Source organism: Puntigrus tetrazona, chromosome 5 (genome assembly GCF_018831695.1).
Source record: "Puntigrus tetrazona isolate hp1 chromosome 5, ASM1883169v1, whole genome shotgun sequence".
Taxonomy (NCBI): Eukaryota; Metazoa; Chordata; class Actinopteri; order Cypriniformes; family Cyprinidae; genus Puntigrus; species Puntigrus tetrazona.
The window spans coordinates 30,959,414-30,977,420 of record NC_056703.1 but is presented as its reverse complement, the minus strand read 5'-3'; the positions used below and the strand labels follow the sequence as shown (position 1 = coordinate 30,977,420).

The following is an 18,007-nucleotide window of genomic DNA, read 5'->3' as shown; positions in this document are numbered from 1 at the left end:
ATTAAAAATTAAATATGCGCAAACATTGAACCATTTATCAATTCCTGAATCTTTTACACATTAAATATTTTTCAATCAAGTCCTAAAATATTTAAGCCTAAATTTAATGCCTTAATTTTTCAATCTTTTGAACATTTCTGATTTGCTCAATTCAAGAATTCAAATATTTACGTCCTACCATTTTTATCCTCTTAAGAGCGATCTTAAAGTATTGTTAGGAGTACGAAATACTTCTCCAGTGAACCCAGTCCAGAACGATCGCTCGATGTCACCTTCAACCCGAACGCGTGTCAGAAATGACCAAACCCACTCTTCGGTGGTGTTTCCATCTCCCTTCCATTTATTCTGCAAGTATAACAATTATTTATAGTGTGGAAAAACTTGTGAATTATTGCCAAGACCGAACAAAACACTTCCTGTGTATTTACAGCGAGTTTGGGTTAAACGGGGAACTCGTATGAAACACTGTAGAAATCTGCAAGAAAAGGTTTTCCTGACGTGATTTACCTGATGAGGAGCTACATTAATCTGAAGACATGCTGAAGGTGGCATGCCCTGAGAGAAAGACAAGGCCTTGCGTCCTAGTCCTCTAACACTAACGCATGCAACAGAAACGTCCGTCTGAGAGAGAGAGAGAGAGAGAGAGACATGCCAGAACCCAAGAAGAAGAAGAAAACAAGGCAAAGAAACTTGATGTTCGAGTTCTCACACACACACACACACACACACACACGCACGCACGCTCATTCGACTGAATGTCAAACCTCATGGCACATTCACGAGACCCAGATACAAAAAAACGAAGCTCGAGGTGCATAAAAACGGAGCGGTTTGTTCACAGTGGTTCGCGGGGGCCGTGTCGTCCTGGAGCGGGAAGTAAAAGCCTCCCCTCTAATACGTGAGCGGCCGCTCGGGGACGGTGAACCGGGGGAACGAGGGAGGGAAGGGGAATAAAGACGCGGTGGACGGCTCCTGATCCGAGCGGATCGTACAAGTCCGGCCGGCTCCGAGACAGAGCCTCATTTCTTGGCCTGCTTGGTGACCATGTTCCTGGGAGGAGTCACCGGACGACTGGAGTTTGGCTTCTTCTTCTCCGCCGGCTTCAAAATCTGAAACAAACACAGGCCACGTCAAACAGGAAGCTGAGGGGACCACTTAACAACATGCATAGAACAACTAACGGTAATGTTATTATTCAAGATTTCACTTTAATATTAAATGTCTGTTTAAGGGAAAGTCATTAGGATGCATGCGTGCTTCGTGTTTTTTTGCTTTTAAAATACTTTAAGCTCTTTATTTTCTGTCCCTGGGCGGATGGTGATAACTCTGTATTTTCACTTTAAATGAGTATTTGATTATTATATAAAAAAACTAAACTACACTAAAAATCTACTAAAAACTAAATATATAATATCTCACAAATAATGTGATGATAGGATTAAAGTGATTCATTTGTTTGCCATCATCTTTTGATCTTTTGTTGCAAAATACTTGTAAATAATATGTAATATGTAAAAAAAACAAACAATACGTAATAATGGTAACACTTTATTTTATAGTTGTGTATTAGCATGCATATTACTAGAATATTAGCCCTTTATTAGTGCTAATTAAAAACAGATTAATGCCTACATCCCTAAACCACAACTACCACAGTGTTACCTTAATACTGAGGAATTATTATTACTATTAAAACAAGGGTTATCAATAATTATTACACAAAGAAAAAAATGTAATAAGCTAATTCCTAAGAACAAAGTATTCAGTGAAACTACATGATTATATAGGAACAGAGTGTGTGTGAGTGTGTGTGTGTGTGTCTGTGTGTGTGTGTGTGTGTGTGTGTGTGTGTGTGTGTCTGTGTGTCTGTCTGTCTGTGTGTGTGCGTGAGTGTGTCTGTCTGTCTGCGTGTGTCTGTGTGTGTCTGTGTGTGTGTGTGTGTGTGTGTGTGTGTGTGTGTATGTGTGTGTGTGTGTGTCTGTGTATGTGTGTATGTGTGCGTGTGTGTGTCTGTCTGTCTGTGTGTGTCTGTGTGTGTGTGTGTGTGTGTGTGTGTGTGTGTGTCTGTGTGTGTGTGTGTGTGTGTGTGTGTGTGTGTGTGTGTCTGTGTGTGCAGTGTGTGTGTGTGTGTGTGTGTGTGTGTGTGTGTGTGTGTGTCTGTGTGTGTGTGTGTGTGTGTGTGTGTGTGTGTGTGTGTGTGTGTGTGTGTGTGTGTGTGTGTGTGTGTGTGTGTGTGTGTGTCTGTGTGTGTGTGTCTGTGTGTGTGTGTGTGTGTGTGTGTGTCTGTGTCTGTGTCTGTGTGTGTGTGTGTGTGTGTGTGTGTCTGTGTGTGTGTGTCTGTGTGTGTGTGTGTGTGTGTGTGTGTGTGTGTCTGTGTGTGTGTGTGTGTGTGTGTGTGTGTGTGTGTGTGTGTGTGTGTGTGTGTGTGTGTGTGTGTGTGTGTGTGTGTGTGTGTGTACCTGGAAGGAGCACATCAGGGTCTCGTCGACGCTCATCATGGCCCCAGCGTTGTCAAACTCTCCACAGTAGTTGGGTGCAGAGAACAGAGTGACCAGCTGCCGCTTGGCGAAGAACTCGTACCCGTCCTCCACCACCTGACGCACACAGGAACAGGAAGTTCAACTCATATCGGAAACATTAAACCAAACAAAAACGGTACGACACACACACACTTTCTGAGAGAGAATAAGTTTTCAGTGACTTACTGCTTCCAGCTCCTAAATGATCCAAAATGTTAAACTATAAATAATCTAATCAACTATCATTTTTTTAATTATCATTAATTAATCATGTAACCTTTGTGGACATTTTTGTCCATTAAAGAACTTGTCTCTGTCAAACATTAGAAGAACACACACAGACTCAGAGTCCTGCTGCCATCTAATGAGGGACACGTGGAACTGCGTCCAAACTACATTCTACAGAGAGCTTCGATTTGGAACAACTTGGATTTATGGCTTTGATTTTCGAGCGGATTTAGAGTTCAGTGTGTTTCAGAAAAGATATATTTCTGTAATTAGGAAATCGTGTATTAATTGCTTCCTCGTTTTGGTTAAAGCCTGTGTTATTTCAAGAAAAACTAATTAAACCTGGTATTTCCCGTCATGTGACCCTTTTGATCGTCAGATCCCGTAAAGCGTGTCTGCACTGTTTTTCACATTCTGCCGCTCTATGCTTGTGTTTGAGCACTATGTCAGCTATTAAAGGCTAATTATAATGATTGAACTGGTTTATTAATAAGTGTGTGGTAATGTATGAACATATATACTAGTCAGGATCAAGCATTTAATAAAAGTACTAAAAATAACTATTTTATATAAGACTAAAAGACTAGTATTTCAAAGTTTTTGTCTTAAACAGATGCTCATAGTCTCCGTGTGACTCACTAGATTACAGTCTATATAGATTAGGGTTTAGATTAGGGTTTAGAGAACAGAACAGGAGCGTCCTACACTCGACTCTGACTCATCCCGCGCTTTTAACCAGGAACAGTTTCATATTTCCAGTGACTGGAAGTTCATGTAAGGTGAAACCCCGCCGAGCCAGACCACCAGAGCAGCTAATAACGGACTAGTGCTTTTATATTATATATATTTCCCCCATTCTTTTAGATTGGGAGACTGTTTCGGTGCTCATGGTTACGCTAAGAAGTCTACATCCTATGACATAACCTTATTTTGTATATCTGGTGTAATGCGACGGGTTTATGCGGTTTAAGTTTAACACTGTGCATTACGGTTTCTCCTCTAAGCCCCGCCTCCTAAACAAGCTGATCGCACGAAGCTCATCGTCATTGGCCAGCTATCCAGCGCACCGTGATTGGATGAAAGCGTTACGCCCCTGAGCATGAGGTGCAGCGTCCCAGCTTGAATCGAGCCATTTTTGCATCCAGTCCACACATAATCACTGCCTTTTACGTGTCGCATCGCCTCGTAAACATACCAGCGCGTCTGCATTCGTGACCGGAGAAACACACACTACTCTACACTCCTCGAAACTCACAGTCAAATAGCAAGAAGCAGGTTCCCTAGGCTACTCTCCTCACAGGTTCAGCAATCAGTTCTCCGTAAAACGCACTCAACATGTGAATATTTTGTCTTGATCTGCTCTGGAAGTGCTCGCGTGTTTCATTTCCTGTCCACGTGTTGTTCTGACTCACCTGGTGGGCCCTGCAGATCAGATCCAGGTCGTGTTTGTGAAGGAACTTGGCCACCACTTCTGCTCCGAAGGTGAAGGACACGCCTCGGTCGTTCTCTCCCCAGCCCAGCACGTCCTTGTCCGGGTCGGACCACAGCAGGTCACACAGCAGGCCCTGGTCCGGGACGTCTGTGGGTCTCATGATCCTTCTGATCTGCTCCATGGACTGCAGGTCCGGAGACAAACCTGAGGAACGGCACACGAGGTGAGGAGGATAAAAGACACTTGTTTCACATGCTCATTTGTAGCCAACGTATTTTTTTTTATTACCTTAAATGTCCAAAACTGTCACAAAAATGCATCTTTTTTTGGTCAAAATGCCCTTTTATAATAGATGAGGCGCTATGAAGGATCTTTAAGCAAATATTTGTACAAATATTATAAATACATGTAGTTTTTAATTAAACGTAGCATCAAGGCATGGAAAAAAATATTAAAATTGTAAAATACATTCAGATGATCCATTTGTAAATAAATCAGGAAGAGCTCTGAATAAAAGCGCTGTCTCTTCACACTAAAAACTCCTTTCACCTTTTAATAAACATCCACGTGTGAGAAGGATGAAACCTAGATTAAAACACCAGATCCTCACTGGATCGAAGCAAAGCTCACAAACGGCCCATTCTGAGTTTAGTGAACCGTCTGTGAAAGATCTGCAGAAACAGCTGGAGAGTCCTAGAAAGTCTCCGGGATGAGCTCCTCGAGAAGCGTCACGGTTCGGGGACCAGCCCGCGATTGGCTCGGACTCAGGTGACTTACACACCCTAAACATTTCCTCAACACACGGGACCGTCCCGCAGGCTCAGAGGCTTAGGCTCCTCCTTCGTCAGAGAAACATCCTCTGAGCAATCACTTCACTTTTTGTTTTGTTTTTTTACCAAAATGTCATTAAATGCTGTATTTAATCCAGCTACATAATCATTGAGATCGTGTAATTTACAAAAACAATTATATTCAAATAAAGGCTGCATTTTGCAACAAATTGACCAGAAGTGAAATACTGTAGAAATACTGCTCTTTTAAACTTTTTATTCCTCTGTGAATCCTAAAATGAAACTATTAGACACTGAAGACCGGAGCAATGGTGAAAATACAGCTGCGCTTCACAGAAATACGTACTATTTGAAAGTAAATGGAATAATATTTCACGTTACCTTTGTACTTTTAATCAAATAAATGCAGCCTTGATATGCAGAAGCATCTTCCTCCAAAAATATATTTTATAAAATGCATGAAACTAAACACCCTTTACGTAGTAAACGAGAATTAGTGATTAAAAGCTTCGGTTTATTTATGTGTGTGTGAACATATAAATACACACGTAAACATATATTTATATTCCTACATTGGTAAAAATTATAGTTAAAATAAAATATTTACGTGCATGTGTGTCCGTGTGTGTATTTATGTATACATAATAAATATACACAGCACACACACACACACACATATAATATAAAGAAAAACCTTTATAATTGGTTGACAGCACGAATTAAATATCTCCAATTAAAGGTGTATTAAACTAAACCTCCAGCAACGAACCCTTCACGTGTAGAAAAAGATTTCCAAACGGATTAGAGATTTAACTTGGACCCGTGACAGAAGAGCGTTGTGGTAGCTTGGACTAACTTGTGCACGAGTGTTTTCATAAAAACACCGTTCCCTTGTAAAAACTGTGATTGGACACCATAAAAGAGAGGAGGAGCCGGGGAAAGTGTCTCTCACCTCCGTGACAGCAGAAGATCTTCTCATCCACGATGGCAGCGATGGGTAGACAGTTGAAGCAGTCTGTGAACGTCTTCCAGAGCTTGATGTTGTAGCGTCTCCTGCCTGAACACGCAGACATCGGCTTAATATCGCCTTCAGGATTCATTATTTAAAAGTGGTGAGAATGTAAATGAATGAAAAGAGCTCTGGAGGGACAGACTGCTAAAAATACACAGCATCTCTCTTCGCTCTCTCCCTCTCTCACACACACACACACACACACACACACACACACACACTCTCACACACACACACACACACACTCACACACACACACACACACACACACACACACACACTCACACACACACACACACACACACACACACACACACACACACACACACACACACACACACACACACACACACACACACACACACACACACACGACTGCAGCGGTGCTAAATAATTAATTCCGCACTGAAAGAGTCACAGAGTTCTGCTCGGAGTGCATGTTTTGCTCTTTTATTGCATTTTAAAACACGGTTAAACGCAGTGCCCGTGATTTGAACGTGATTATGTTAATGTGAACATCACTCAAGCAGGATCAGAGCCAGTCAAACGATCTGGACACCTTCCATCTGAAGCATGTTTTTGCAAACAGCAAATGAGCACAAAAGAAGATTCTTTCATTTGGTTCTGCTGATACACAAAGCAATAATATTTCAATTTTGTGTTTGGGTGTGTCTATACATTAAATACGGCTCTATGAAAGCACAAAACATACACTATTTAAACGAAAGGTTTAACAAATATTTCAATAACTCTAATAATAATAATAACAATTTTTGTAATGGTTTAAATAGCAAAAATCAACAAAATTCCTAAAACTAACATTTTGACAAACGTTTACAATAATAAGAAATTCTTCTTTATACTTTTTCCCCAGAAATAAAATTTTTCTGTAATTATATTTTAGATATATTAATTCTACTAAATATAATAAATTATATTCTGTAATTTATATTTAATTTTTTTTAACTAAATACAAAGAAAACGTAGTTACTTTTATTTATTTTTTATTTTATTCTTTATGTTCTTACTGTTTAGTAATTTTGTTGCATATTTAGTCTTTTATTAGTTGTTTTTTTTAATGCGTGTGTAGATTTCATTTCAAGTACCAAAAACGCTTTTATGGTTTTAGTTTTTTAAACAATAATAATCCTGATTGAAATAATGAAATACGCAATTATTAGACAATTTAATGATTAATATTTTGAAACACCAATGTTTTTTTTTCCCCCCAAATGCAAAAATGGTTCTATTTTGCAAAGTTTTAATAGTTTAAATGGTTTAAACTATCAAAAAGCAAGCCTAAGAAAGTACTGTACTATGGTGAAGGGGTAGGTTCAGAGTAAGTAACTGGTTCTTACTTATTGTAATTACTAAAATAAGAACATGTAGTGTATGTAGTGGACACTCACACTCATCGTAGAAGCCGTAGATGCGGTTGATGGACGCACACTCGTGGTTTCCTCTCAACAGAAAGAAGTTCTCAGGATATTTGATCTTGTAGGCCAGCAGGAGACAGATGGTCTCCAGAGACTGCTTCCCTCGGTCCACGTAGTCTCCCAAGAACAGGTAGTTGCTCTCCGGAGGGTATCCTCCATACTCGAAGAGTCTGAGCAGGTCGTAGTACTGTCCGTGGATATCACCTGCACAGAGGAGAGCGTCTCATTCGCTGAACACACTAGCTCAAGAGACCTGGCAGGAACGCTCTATTTTTACCCTAGTATCAGTGCGGTGTGATTTAACTGGAGGTTTGTGTTACTCACCGCAGATCTTGAGCGGCGCCTCCAGCTCCAGGAGGATGGGCTGGCTGAGGAAGATCTCGCGGGATTTCAGACACAGTCCTCGGATCTCGTTCTCCTGCAGCTGGACGTTCTTCCCCGGCTTCGACCCTCTCACTGAAAACACACAAACACACCGGCGGTCACCCAAGACCTTTACCGTGAGAAAACACCTAACAGAGAGCAATAAACCATCACAAATGAGAGTCGTGTAACTGGAAATAAATATATTATTACACTCAGTAATTAAAAACAGCTATTGTAGGTTTACTGATATACTTTTTTGTTGCATAGGTCTAGTTTATTTTTATTTTAGCAGTTTTATTAATTTTGTTCTACAATAGGTTTATAATTTTTTATGACCCTTTTTTTTTTAAACGCACATAGTTTTTATTCCATTATATTTCAAACATTTTTTTTTTTACTAATTATTTTTTACATATATTACCCCGGAAGGATTTTTTTTTTTAACCTTATTTTAAACTTTTTTTAAAATTTATTATTTGTATTTATTTGTCATTTTATTTTAAAATTACTTTTTTAAAAGGAAATAATTTTTAAACAATTCAAATAAATAAAGTACAACTTTTTGTACTCAAAATTAAATCACGAAACAAATTTTTCGCAATTTCAGTGTTTTTCCAATACAAACGTAATTAATTCCGATAAAAAGACATTTTATCAACACGAGTCAACACTTAAATCCCCATCAGACGTCATTGTTGATGTAATTATCTGGATAGTTGAGCAGTTTCTCTTCTAGAGTTACAAATACAGACCCTGCAGTAATTCTGGACAAACACTGGAGCTTGCAGGGAAAACCGTGGCTTTATGCAGATAAACGTGGCGCTTCTATTGGCCTTTCTGTGATCTGTCAGCGCAGGGAAGGGAAGTGGGTTAGGTTCGGCTTCCTGTCTGCAGACGTGCCCTACTTGCAGAGGATCAAAGTGACCTACAGGATTCATCCTTAATGTGCAAAGCAGTCTCTCCCGAAGCGCGCGGATCACCCCGCAGTCCCGTTACTCCCCGCTTCCGGCGTCTTCCTGCTCGCAGTGCGCACGCTTTTCACATCGATCGCTATTTTACTGCGATCCGAAACTCTGGGGAACAGTCAAAGGCTGGCCTGTTGCTGCCCAGCTTTTCTATTTTTACCCCGTGTTTGGAGCAACTGGCGCACGGTTCTGCAGGATATCTGGACTGGAGCTTGTTTTGCTGGTTACTGGGAGTTAGGGGACATACCGTACTCACTGGTTAACTGGATTAGACAAATATAGACATCTGAAACAGTTATTTAATATAAAATCAAATAGCCCAAATATGTTGCGATATATACCGTAAGTGTACACTATACATTAAGAGAGAGAGAGATTTTAAATCTGCCTGCTTCCAAAACAGGTTTTACAATATTAAATGTTATATAATATTAGTAATGATTTTGAAATGGAAACACAGGTGTAGTGGAATTCTACCAAATGAGTTTCTACTGGCTTTCTGCACAATGTCACGTCGACAAACTAAGAGTAAAGCGACACGCTCCACACAACAGAGCTGTGAGACTCGAAACAGCCACAGCAACGACAAAAGAGCTCTTTTGACGAGTGTTTAGTGACGCTATTCAACGAGATGATGTCAAGCCGCTTCATCACCATTAGCTGAAACTTTCTTAAAGGAATCATTCATCCAATAATGAAACTCTGTCATCATTTACTCAGTCAAGAGTTGCATGGGCCGAGACGTCAAAAACCTGAAAAACCAGGCTCTGCTCTGAAAACTAAATTATATAATATGCTACTTATGTAATAAAACAAAAACAAATTGCCCCTTCTAAAGCGTGAAAGCCGCTTCCCCGAAGCCACATCACGAGGTTTCAGGCTGTGACTGCGCTAGTATGCATGCTACGAGTCAGCGCTCCACAAAGCCGGGCTTTCCTCCACCGAAGCAAACGCAGCTGGCGAGATCCGCCCACTTGATGTGAAAAACAGTCGAGAGCGTGCAAAACGTGCGGCAGAGCCAAAAGATGACGCGAGCTCCAGAGAGCGCGTCTGAGCTATGCGGGTGAAGTCACCTCTGAAACACACACACCTTCCAGAGATCACACACTGTAGAGCGTGGAGAAGCATCTTCTCGCTCGGTGGAACACATCAGCAGCGCTGCAGACTGCTTTCAGCGGAATGAGGCTAAAACAGATACGGCTAAATGTCACTAGATGACGAGGGCAGACTAAATGATCTATATGAAGATGAATGTAGAGCGGAGGCCAAGATGAGAACTTAGAGGCGAGGTTCGTCCAAGAAGTTGCTCTATTTGTCCTTAAACTCTTTGAGTCTTAAAAGGGGTGGGGAAGTCACTAAATCGAGTGGAAACACTGAGTTTTTGAGCTCTTCGTTGACTTTAGTTGGTTTACAGGACTATGCTTTAATAAGTAAGAGCTTCTGTGTATTCATTGGTAGCATTATACTCCAAGTACTTCCAAACAAGTGAGCTGTAGTCGATGAGTACAAATGCCTTTGGTTCGTACATCCTCAAGCTAGTAATCACAATAGCATGTCTTGATCACTTTTTTCAGGTAATGAATGTTAATCAAGTGTGTATCCTCAATCAATCACGCCGTTTCATATCTATTAACGACTCGCCACGTCTTAGGTTCATTACAAAATCCCGTTTGGGAGACATCCAGTAGGGGATTTGTTTTATTATTATTTGAGACAGATGCTTGCGTTTTCCTGAAAGCCTTTACTTCTACATCTTGGGTGGATGTTTTTAAAACGGCTTTCAGTGAAAATGAACGATAATCAAGCCTGAGTTTCAGAAGATATACCCATCTACATTTTGGATGGCCTGAGGGTTATTTTTTCATCAATTCTCATTTTTGGATGTTCCACTCTTCAGAGGGACTGTCTCCAGGACTGATGTTCTCCAGCCATGAAGCAAGAGGCCGGTCCTGGCACCGCGTTGGGCGGCATTAAACTAAGTGAGGTTATGTAACGGGAGCAGACTGCCAAGGGAACAGCCGTACTAATGCTAGGCGAGCAGATATAGGTGCAGTCTGGTTACTAGGCTGTAAAGCAATAAACATGCAGGTGGTGCAACTGGCTCCGTGTAAACTCTGACGAGGTGGAAAAAACAGGGAGAGGTTTCTAAGAAACACCCAGCTAGCTTTATAAAGTACCACGAGAGCAGCCCGCATTTAAAAAAATCTGCATGACTCAAACGCAAAGTCGAACGACAACAAAAATAGCCGCGAATAAAACGGCGAGTCTGCGTCAGGCCGCTTCCAGAATCCACTGCTTTCCTGTCACTACACTATTCATGACATATAATACAGATATTAATCATAAAAAATTAACATTAAGATGCCTTTAATTAGTGATGTGACCGCAAGAATGAACACCGCCCTAGTCTAGATGATGAGGCATAATGAACCAATCACAACCATCCTTTCAATGAGCACTTCTGAGAATGATTCAGCGCACATGGATCATGAAAATTCATGCATGACGTATCTCTACTTTACAATTCGAGCAAAGTATATACACGCATAGAAATAATTTCCTAAATCAATTTCACGCACGCATCTCTTTCATACTGGATGGAAACAATCCTACGAGGACAAAAGCGTGTGTCTTGTGTCGAAGTCGCTGCTGAATAAACTCATGGTGAAGATGGCATGATGGCCCTCGAGGCCCTGTGTGATGAATAAATAAATATATACATAAAACACCGCTTGAAGAACTCATTACATCTTAATGAGTCAAAGTGAGGCCATGACGAGCTGCTCCGCATATTAAAAATATTGCACAATACCGAAACCAGCGTGTAGTTACATAAATACATTTATCACGGAGCAAGAACTGGTATTACACTGTACACTTATTTACTGTAGATAAGACTTTTACTGCTTTATTATAACGCATACAATAAAGCAATAGCGTCATAAAACGTTCACTTGCATAAACTAGCATTAGAAAATAAGAACTAGTGTCACTTTTATTATTTCTGTCTATTCAAACAGGGTTCTCACATGTTTATCCCTGTAAAAAACATTTGATAAAGATTACACTCGTGTATACAGTACTGTGCCAAAGTTTTAGGCAGGTGTGAAAAAATGCTTTCAGAAACGGAAGAGTTAAACATTGATTTTCATAAATGAACAGAAATCGAAATCACGTCAATATTTGGTGTGACCACAGTTTGCCTTCAAAACAGCAGCAGTTCTTCTAGGTGCACTTGCACACAGTTTTTGAAGGAACTCAGTAGGTTTGGTAGGTTGCTCCAGACATCTTGGAGAACTGAGCACAGATCTCCTGTGGATGTAGGCTTTCTCACATCCTTCAGTCTCTTCATGTAATCCCAGACACGCTCGATGATGTTGAGATCAGGGCTCTGTGGGGGCCTTGTTCTTCATCACTTCCAGCGCTTCTTGTTCTTCTTTTACCTGAAGTTAGTTCTCAATGGCTTTGGCTGTATGTTTGGGGGCCTTGTCCTGCTCCAGAATATATTTGGGGCCAATCATACGCCTCCCTGATGGAATTGCATGATGGATAAGTATTGAGAACACCATTAATCCTGACCAAATCTCCAACTCCATTTGCAGAAATGCAGCCCCAAACGTTCAAGGAACCTCCACCATGCTTCACTGTTGCCTGCAGACACTCATTATTGTGCCGCTCTCCAGCCCTTCGACGAACAGGCAGATATTTCACATTTTGACTCCTCAGTGCAGAGCACCTGCTGCCATTTTTCTGCACCCCAGTTCCTATGTTTTCGTGCATAATTGAGTCGCTTGACCTCGTTTTCACATCAGAGTTGTGGCTTTTTGGCTGCAACTCTTCCACGAAGACCTCTCTGGACAGCAGATGGGTGAACCTGGGTCCCACTGGCTTCTGCCGGTTCTGAGATGATGGCACCGCTGGACATCTTCCGATTCCGAAGGGTAATACGCTTGATGTGTCTTTCTTCTACTGCACTAAGTGTCCTTGGCCGACCACTGCGTCTAGATCCTCAACGTTGTCCAACTCTTTGTGCTTCTTCAAAAGAGCTTGCTTTGAAATCTTTCTCTGGCAGAGACCTTGTTGATGCAGTATAACTACCTTGTGTCTTGTTGCTGTGCTCAATCTTGGTAACAGAGTTTGTTCCTCACCCAGTTTTAAGCCTCCTACACGGCTGTGTCTGTTTCAGGCGACGCGTGACACTGATGATCATTAGCACCTGTTCTGTATAACTGGTTGATCATACACCTGACTATAATCCTACAAAAACCTGACTTTGTGAAGTGTATCCAAAAGAATTGATGCTGGTTTGAAGGCAAAAGGTAGCGACCCCAAATACTGATTTGATTTTGACTTTTGCTCACTTTGCATTTTGTAAATCGACAAATATAAACAATTGTTATTTATATTTATGCCAAAAACTTTTGCACAGCATTATATATATTTATATATTATAACCAGGCCTGGTCAAATCTGACATTTCAGTTAACCTTTAACAAATGAGGGACCTTAATAAGTGCTCTGAACGGTCAAAACTGTGTTCAGTATCCCAAAGTCAGCGTATAAAGTGTTTTTTGTATGTAACGATGCTTTAAGCACACTAACGCCTAGTGAGCTCCCTATGTAGACTGCATTTTTTTTTTTTTGACATCATCGCGCGTTTTGAACGGTCCCCAAAATTCTGCATATTTCAGAATACACCATTTTTTACAAATACAGCGACTGAAAAGTTCTGTACGCGACACATATCCATGTTGGAAATGGACTACATCCATATATTAGAAACGCAGCCGTTTCTGTCAGCAGCGTCAAGCAGCTAACGCTCTGCTAACCGTGTTAGCTCAGCTCAACAGATCTAAATACCAGCCAGATAGCTGATAAATCTAGCATACACATACCCACACGCTACAATAAGCATGGCTTTGAAACCGATTCCCCTATTATAAGAGCATTTTAGCCGTTTCTTCACACGAAACTCACCCTCGAGCAGGCGCTGAATGATGCTGTCTATGTTGAGTTTGTCGATGTCAGCCATGACTAGCTGGATAAAACACAAACGGCGCCACTCAAAAGACACCGGAGGCGACGAATAAAACTATTTTGATTAAAAGCGAGCGGATTTGTCTCAGGAAAAACTAAAGATTTAAGATCTCGCTTTGGAGCGTGCTGCGGCGGAGGCACACCGGCTCTGCGGAAGGATACGCGCACGCAATAACAACAGCGCAGCGCAGCTGCTGCAAACCGGCTGGCGGAGGAATACGACACAGCTGCACGGGTGAGAAAAATAGTGCGGGGGGAATGGGAGGGAGCGCAGCGGAATTTTAATTGAACACTTTTTAGCTATTTAATATATGTAAACATTTATTAAAATGTTATTACGTGTTAATAGTGTTGTAATGGCAACATCATCGCTCTCTTTACAGTAAAGCAAAAACTTTATTTATTGGATGCATTGTAAATTATTTATCCACCATGCACAAAATGTAGATTTTTAAATCGCAGGATCTTTATTGTAACGAAGTCCGTATTGGAACATGTCGATAGACGTCGAGCATCATATTTCATAATCTCTTCTTGAAGGAAATGACGTTTTCTTAAGGTGTTTCACCAACATCCTGATCACATGAGGTTGCACAAAGAACATTGACAGGGTGTGTCTGAAGAAAACACATCAAAACAGAAGGACAGACAACTCTCTTTATTTTATGAAAGCAAACAAAAACAGAAAAGCCTGTGTCTACTCGTTATTCTTTTCACGATGAAAACAAAGCTTCTGATTGCAGGCCTGTGGTGTCCTCTAGTGTTTGTGCAGTGACTTTCCTTTCAGTTTAATCCTTTTTTATTTATGTGAATTGTGAAACTGAATTACACACAACAAAACATAAAATTTAAGACCTGATATATAAAATATCTTTAATATTCACCACATTGTTTCTGGATTATGTATGCATTGTTTAATTGAAGGCAGCTTCTGTGAATGATGATATATTGGGTAAAACAGAGCATTCTGGGAATTTTAAACAGTGCAATATATAGATCAAATGCACATTTTTATACCTGTCAATTAATAATCTAAAATAATGGTTCTAAATACTCCATATGCTGTTTGTACGGCAACCAGGGGTATCACTGTTAACTAAAAATAATACCATGTTACTTAAAATAAACATCGCATGAAAAAAATGTTAGCTGAAATAAAATACAATGAAGCTTATTCAGTCAGTTTAACTTGTACTAAATAAATAAAACTATACAGAGATATTTAACAAAATAAACAACAGATTTGCTAAAACTTTAAATGAAAACAAAATATATGGAATAAAATTAGCATTGATACTAAAATAACAAATCGATGAGAACATGATTACGGGCTATTCATACTGAAAATGCAAAGTATTATTTAATACTGAAAAGGAAATTATTATTATATTTTAAATCATAACACTTGATTGCTGGATGTGATGGAGGGGGATGTCGCTGTCCCTTTAAAGGCGTCGAAAAAGTGTTATGCTCACTTTGCAGAAACAGCATTAAACTCCACAAACACAGCAGTGTGATGAAATCAATCAGTCGGCCGTTCTTTCTTCGGCTCCTTTCTTTCATACAGGTGTTCTGGAGCTTGGGAAGCTTTAAAATAGACCGAGAAACAGGAGCTCCATGACCCGTAATCCTCTGCTGGCCGGCTCCAGCCTGTTACCAACAATACCAGCCCATCCGGACCCTGGATTAACACTACGACTGACACACAATGACTAGAAGAGGAGCTCTTAAGACACGCGAGTTCTTGAGTTACATGTTTGTGTCTGTGTTGAATACAATGGCAAACACCACGAACCCGCGGTCGTGACCCGAGACCTCCGACATGCCCTCAGACAGCGTACGGCAAGCTGGTTTAACATTCATTCTGTTAAACACGCTGTTCTTCACACTCACAACTGAAAGCGCTGTTTCTCTACTCGCGCTCCTGTGGCTTCACCGCAGTACATTTCTCCATTGCTATTATTGTAAAAAAAAATGCATTGTAAATTATTTATCTGTCATGCACAAAATGCACTTTATTGTAACAAAGTGCGTCAAGGGAACATGTTGATAGACGTTGAGCATCATATTTCATAATCTCTTCTTGAAGGAAATGACGTTTTCTTAAGGTGTTTCACCAACATCCTGATCACATGAGGTTGCACAAAGAACATTGACAGGGTGTGTCTGAAGAAAGCACATCAAAACAGAAGGCCCGGCAGCTCTCTTTATTTTATGAAAGCAAACAAAAACAAAATCGTTGCACCCTTGAGTATCTATCTGAACACTTTCCAGTATTTGGTAGGTATCAGTATCTAAGTACTACTGATTGAATACTAGCATCTGCTGAATATATATTGTCTACTCTACTGAATAAGTAGTAGCATAAAATAAATAAGCACTAGTGCCTTATAAATAATAGTTACTAGTATCTAATATAAATTACTAGCATTTATAAGTCCTTAATTAAAGCAGGAAGTATGACCATATTAGTGCACTGGCTCCCTAACAAACATGGGATAGATTTTAAAATTTGGTTTAACTCCTCCATATTTGAGCGAGCTGTTATCACGTTATAGTCCTCCACGTTCTCGAAACTCTGGCCGCTTGATAATAACTAGAATATCAAAATCGACTGTGATCCTTGTCCTTTTTAGAAGCCGAACCCTGGAACAGTCTCCCTAACGCTGTCCGGGAGGCAGACACGCTCTGTCCAGTTTTATGGCTTACGCATAACACACTCTTCTATTATTCAAATCCGTTAAAGGATTGTTAGGCTGAATTAATTAGATCGTCTGGAACCGGGAACACTCCTCATAACACACAGAGTACTCATAAAAAGAATGGCATCTATGCTTATATTGGTCTGTTTCTTTCTTATTCTGTTTCTCAGTCTGCATGTGGATCTAATGGTGGATCAGCACCGAGAGATGATGTCTACAGCCCTGACCGCGATTGGAGACCAGAACCACTAGATGAGGTCCAGACACACACACACACACACTCTTACACACCTCTACACAATCTGACACAGCTGCGTTTAAAATTGAACTGAAAACGAATTGCTCGATTTTATCTGAACCCCCCAACCGAGCCCGCTTTCTCCCGAGGTTTTTTTATGTCTCCATTCTGTCTCAGAACGAGTTTTGGTTCCCTGCTCTGGGGATGCTTCATTTCTAGTCATTATCATTGATTTGATTCTATAATGAAACACCTTTAGCTGAAAATTGAGTGTTTAATCTTGTCGACAAATTTGATACCGTTCGGTGCAGAATATGCATTGTTAAAAGCGCTATATAAATAAAAGTAATACTGAAGTAATATATTACAAATAAGTAGCATTCTTTAAAAATGCACTATACCTAAAAAATAAGCAACAAATGGGATATATCTAGTAGCTAAAAATAGTTACTAGTAGCGTGAAAATGGAGAGTAGCAGGTTGTAAGGATTAAATGTGAAAGGGCTTGCCACAGGGGGACATCAGACAGCGGAGGTTTGGGTGAAAGCGTGCGGGATCAGACAGCGCTGCTCATTGTCTCGGCTCGCTGTATTAAGACTGTATTAGATTACAGGCTGCACACAGAAATAACAGCACAGGCTTTGACTTTATCCCAGCAGAAAATAAAAGCACTGCCACCTGTTCTGAGAGTCACTGAGGGATAAAGAACAAACTTCAGCGACTGAGCGATATCCGCTGAGATGAATCTGCTTTCCTGGCTTCTGCATTTCTAAATAAGTCTGGCTGGGATTTCGTGTTTCATTGTATGCGTTTTCACATCGCCTTTCTCTCTAAATCCTGACTGGTTGATGACGGGATGCCTGCACGCTAGCGGTCGAACTGCCTTTCGGGCATTACCTTCAGCAAGCGTGAAAACAACACTAAAGACTTTTTAGGCTATTTGGAAATCCCGGACCGGACTGCGGCCTTCAGATGAACTCTTACTGGACTGAAGGAGCTCAGCTTTATTTGATTCTGGATCAGTCGTTAAATCAGCGCTCTCATCTCGAATCTGATCATCAGCATCTTTTGAGTTCCAGAAGCTTGACTTTTGCTTCACAAGCCTCCAAAACATCTCACATCTTCTGAGGAGCCTTGATTTCTTCATTTCTCAATCAGCATTGCATGTTTAGCTCATGTTTGCTGGAGATATAGCGACCCCTGATATTTATATAATTTTATGTCAGTATGTGCCGTATAATGTATTGCTCAGTTTGAGTTTGTGAACTGTATCAGACTATAT

The 18,007-nt window shown here is 40.5% G+C and overlaps 1 protein-coding gene and 2 long non-coding RNA genes across 3 annotated transcripts; 2 read left to right on the top strand and 1 right to left on the bottom strand.

Annotated features, from left to right (window-relative positions):
* Positions 1–317: 317 nt before the first annotated feature.
* On the bottom strand, positions 318–13,934 carry ppp1cc (protein phosphatase 1, catalytic subunit, gamma isozyme). The gene is made up of 7 exons (XM_043238246.1): positions 13,727–13,934; positions 7,743–7,874; positions 7,392–7,622; positions 5,923–6,027; positions 4,160–4,383; positions 2,460–2,594; positions 318–1,109 (listed from the first exon to the last, which is right to left on the bottom strand). Exons 1-7 carry the CDS (start codon positions 13,779–13,781, stop codon positions 1,020–1,022), a joined length of 972 nt encoding a protein of 323 aa, XP_043094181.1. The 5' UTR covers positions 13,782–13,934; the 3' UTR covers positions 318–1,019.
* Positions 2,538–3,103, top strand: LOC122344702. Its single transcript, XR_006250922.1, has 2 exons — positions 2,538–2,655; positions 2,847–3,103. It is a non-coding gene; the product is annotated as an uncharacterized LOC122344702 (long non-coding RNA).
* LOC122344701 lies at positions 13,914–17,977 on the top strand. The gene is made up of 3 exons (XR_006250921.1): positions 13,914–14,021; positions 16,659–16,745; positions 17,385–17,977. It is a non-coding gene; the product is annotated as an uncharacterized LOC122344701 (long non-coding RNA).
* The last annotated feature ends 30 nt before the right edge of the window (positions 17,978–18,007 follow it).

Bases quoted from the DNA above. Each gene is read 5' to 3' on its own strand.
- ppp1cc (XM_043238246.1), bottom strand. From the start codon at position 13,781: ATGGCTGACATCGACAAACTCAACATAGACAGCATCATTCAGCGCCTG. The intron at 6,028-7,391 runs GTGAGTGTCCAC...CTGCGTGTTCAG, and splicing joins CTACGGCTTCTACGATGAGT to GCAGGAGACGCTACAACATC. The intron at 2,595-4,159 runs GTGAGTCAGAAC...TGTGTGCGTCAG, and splicing joins TGATCTGCAGGGCCCACCAG to GTGGTGGAGGACGGGTACGA.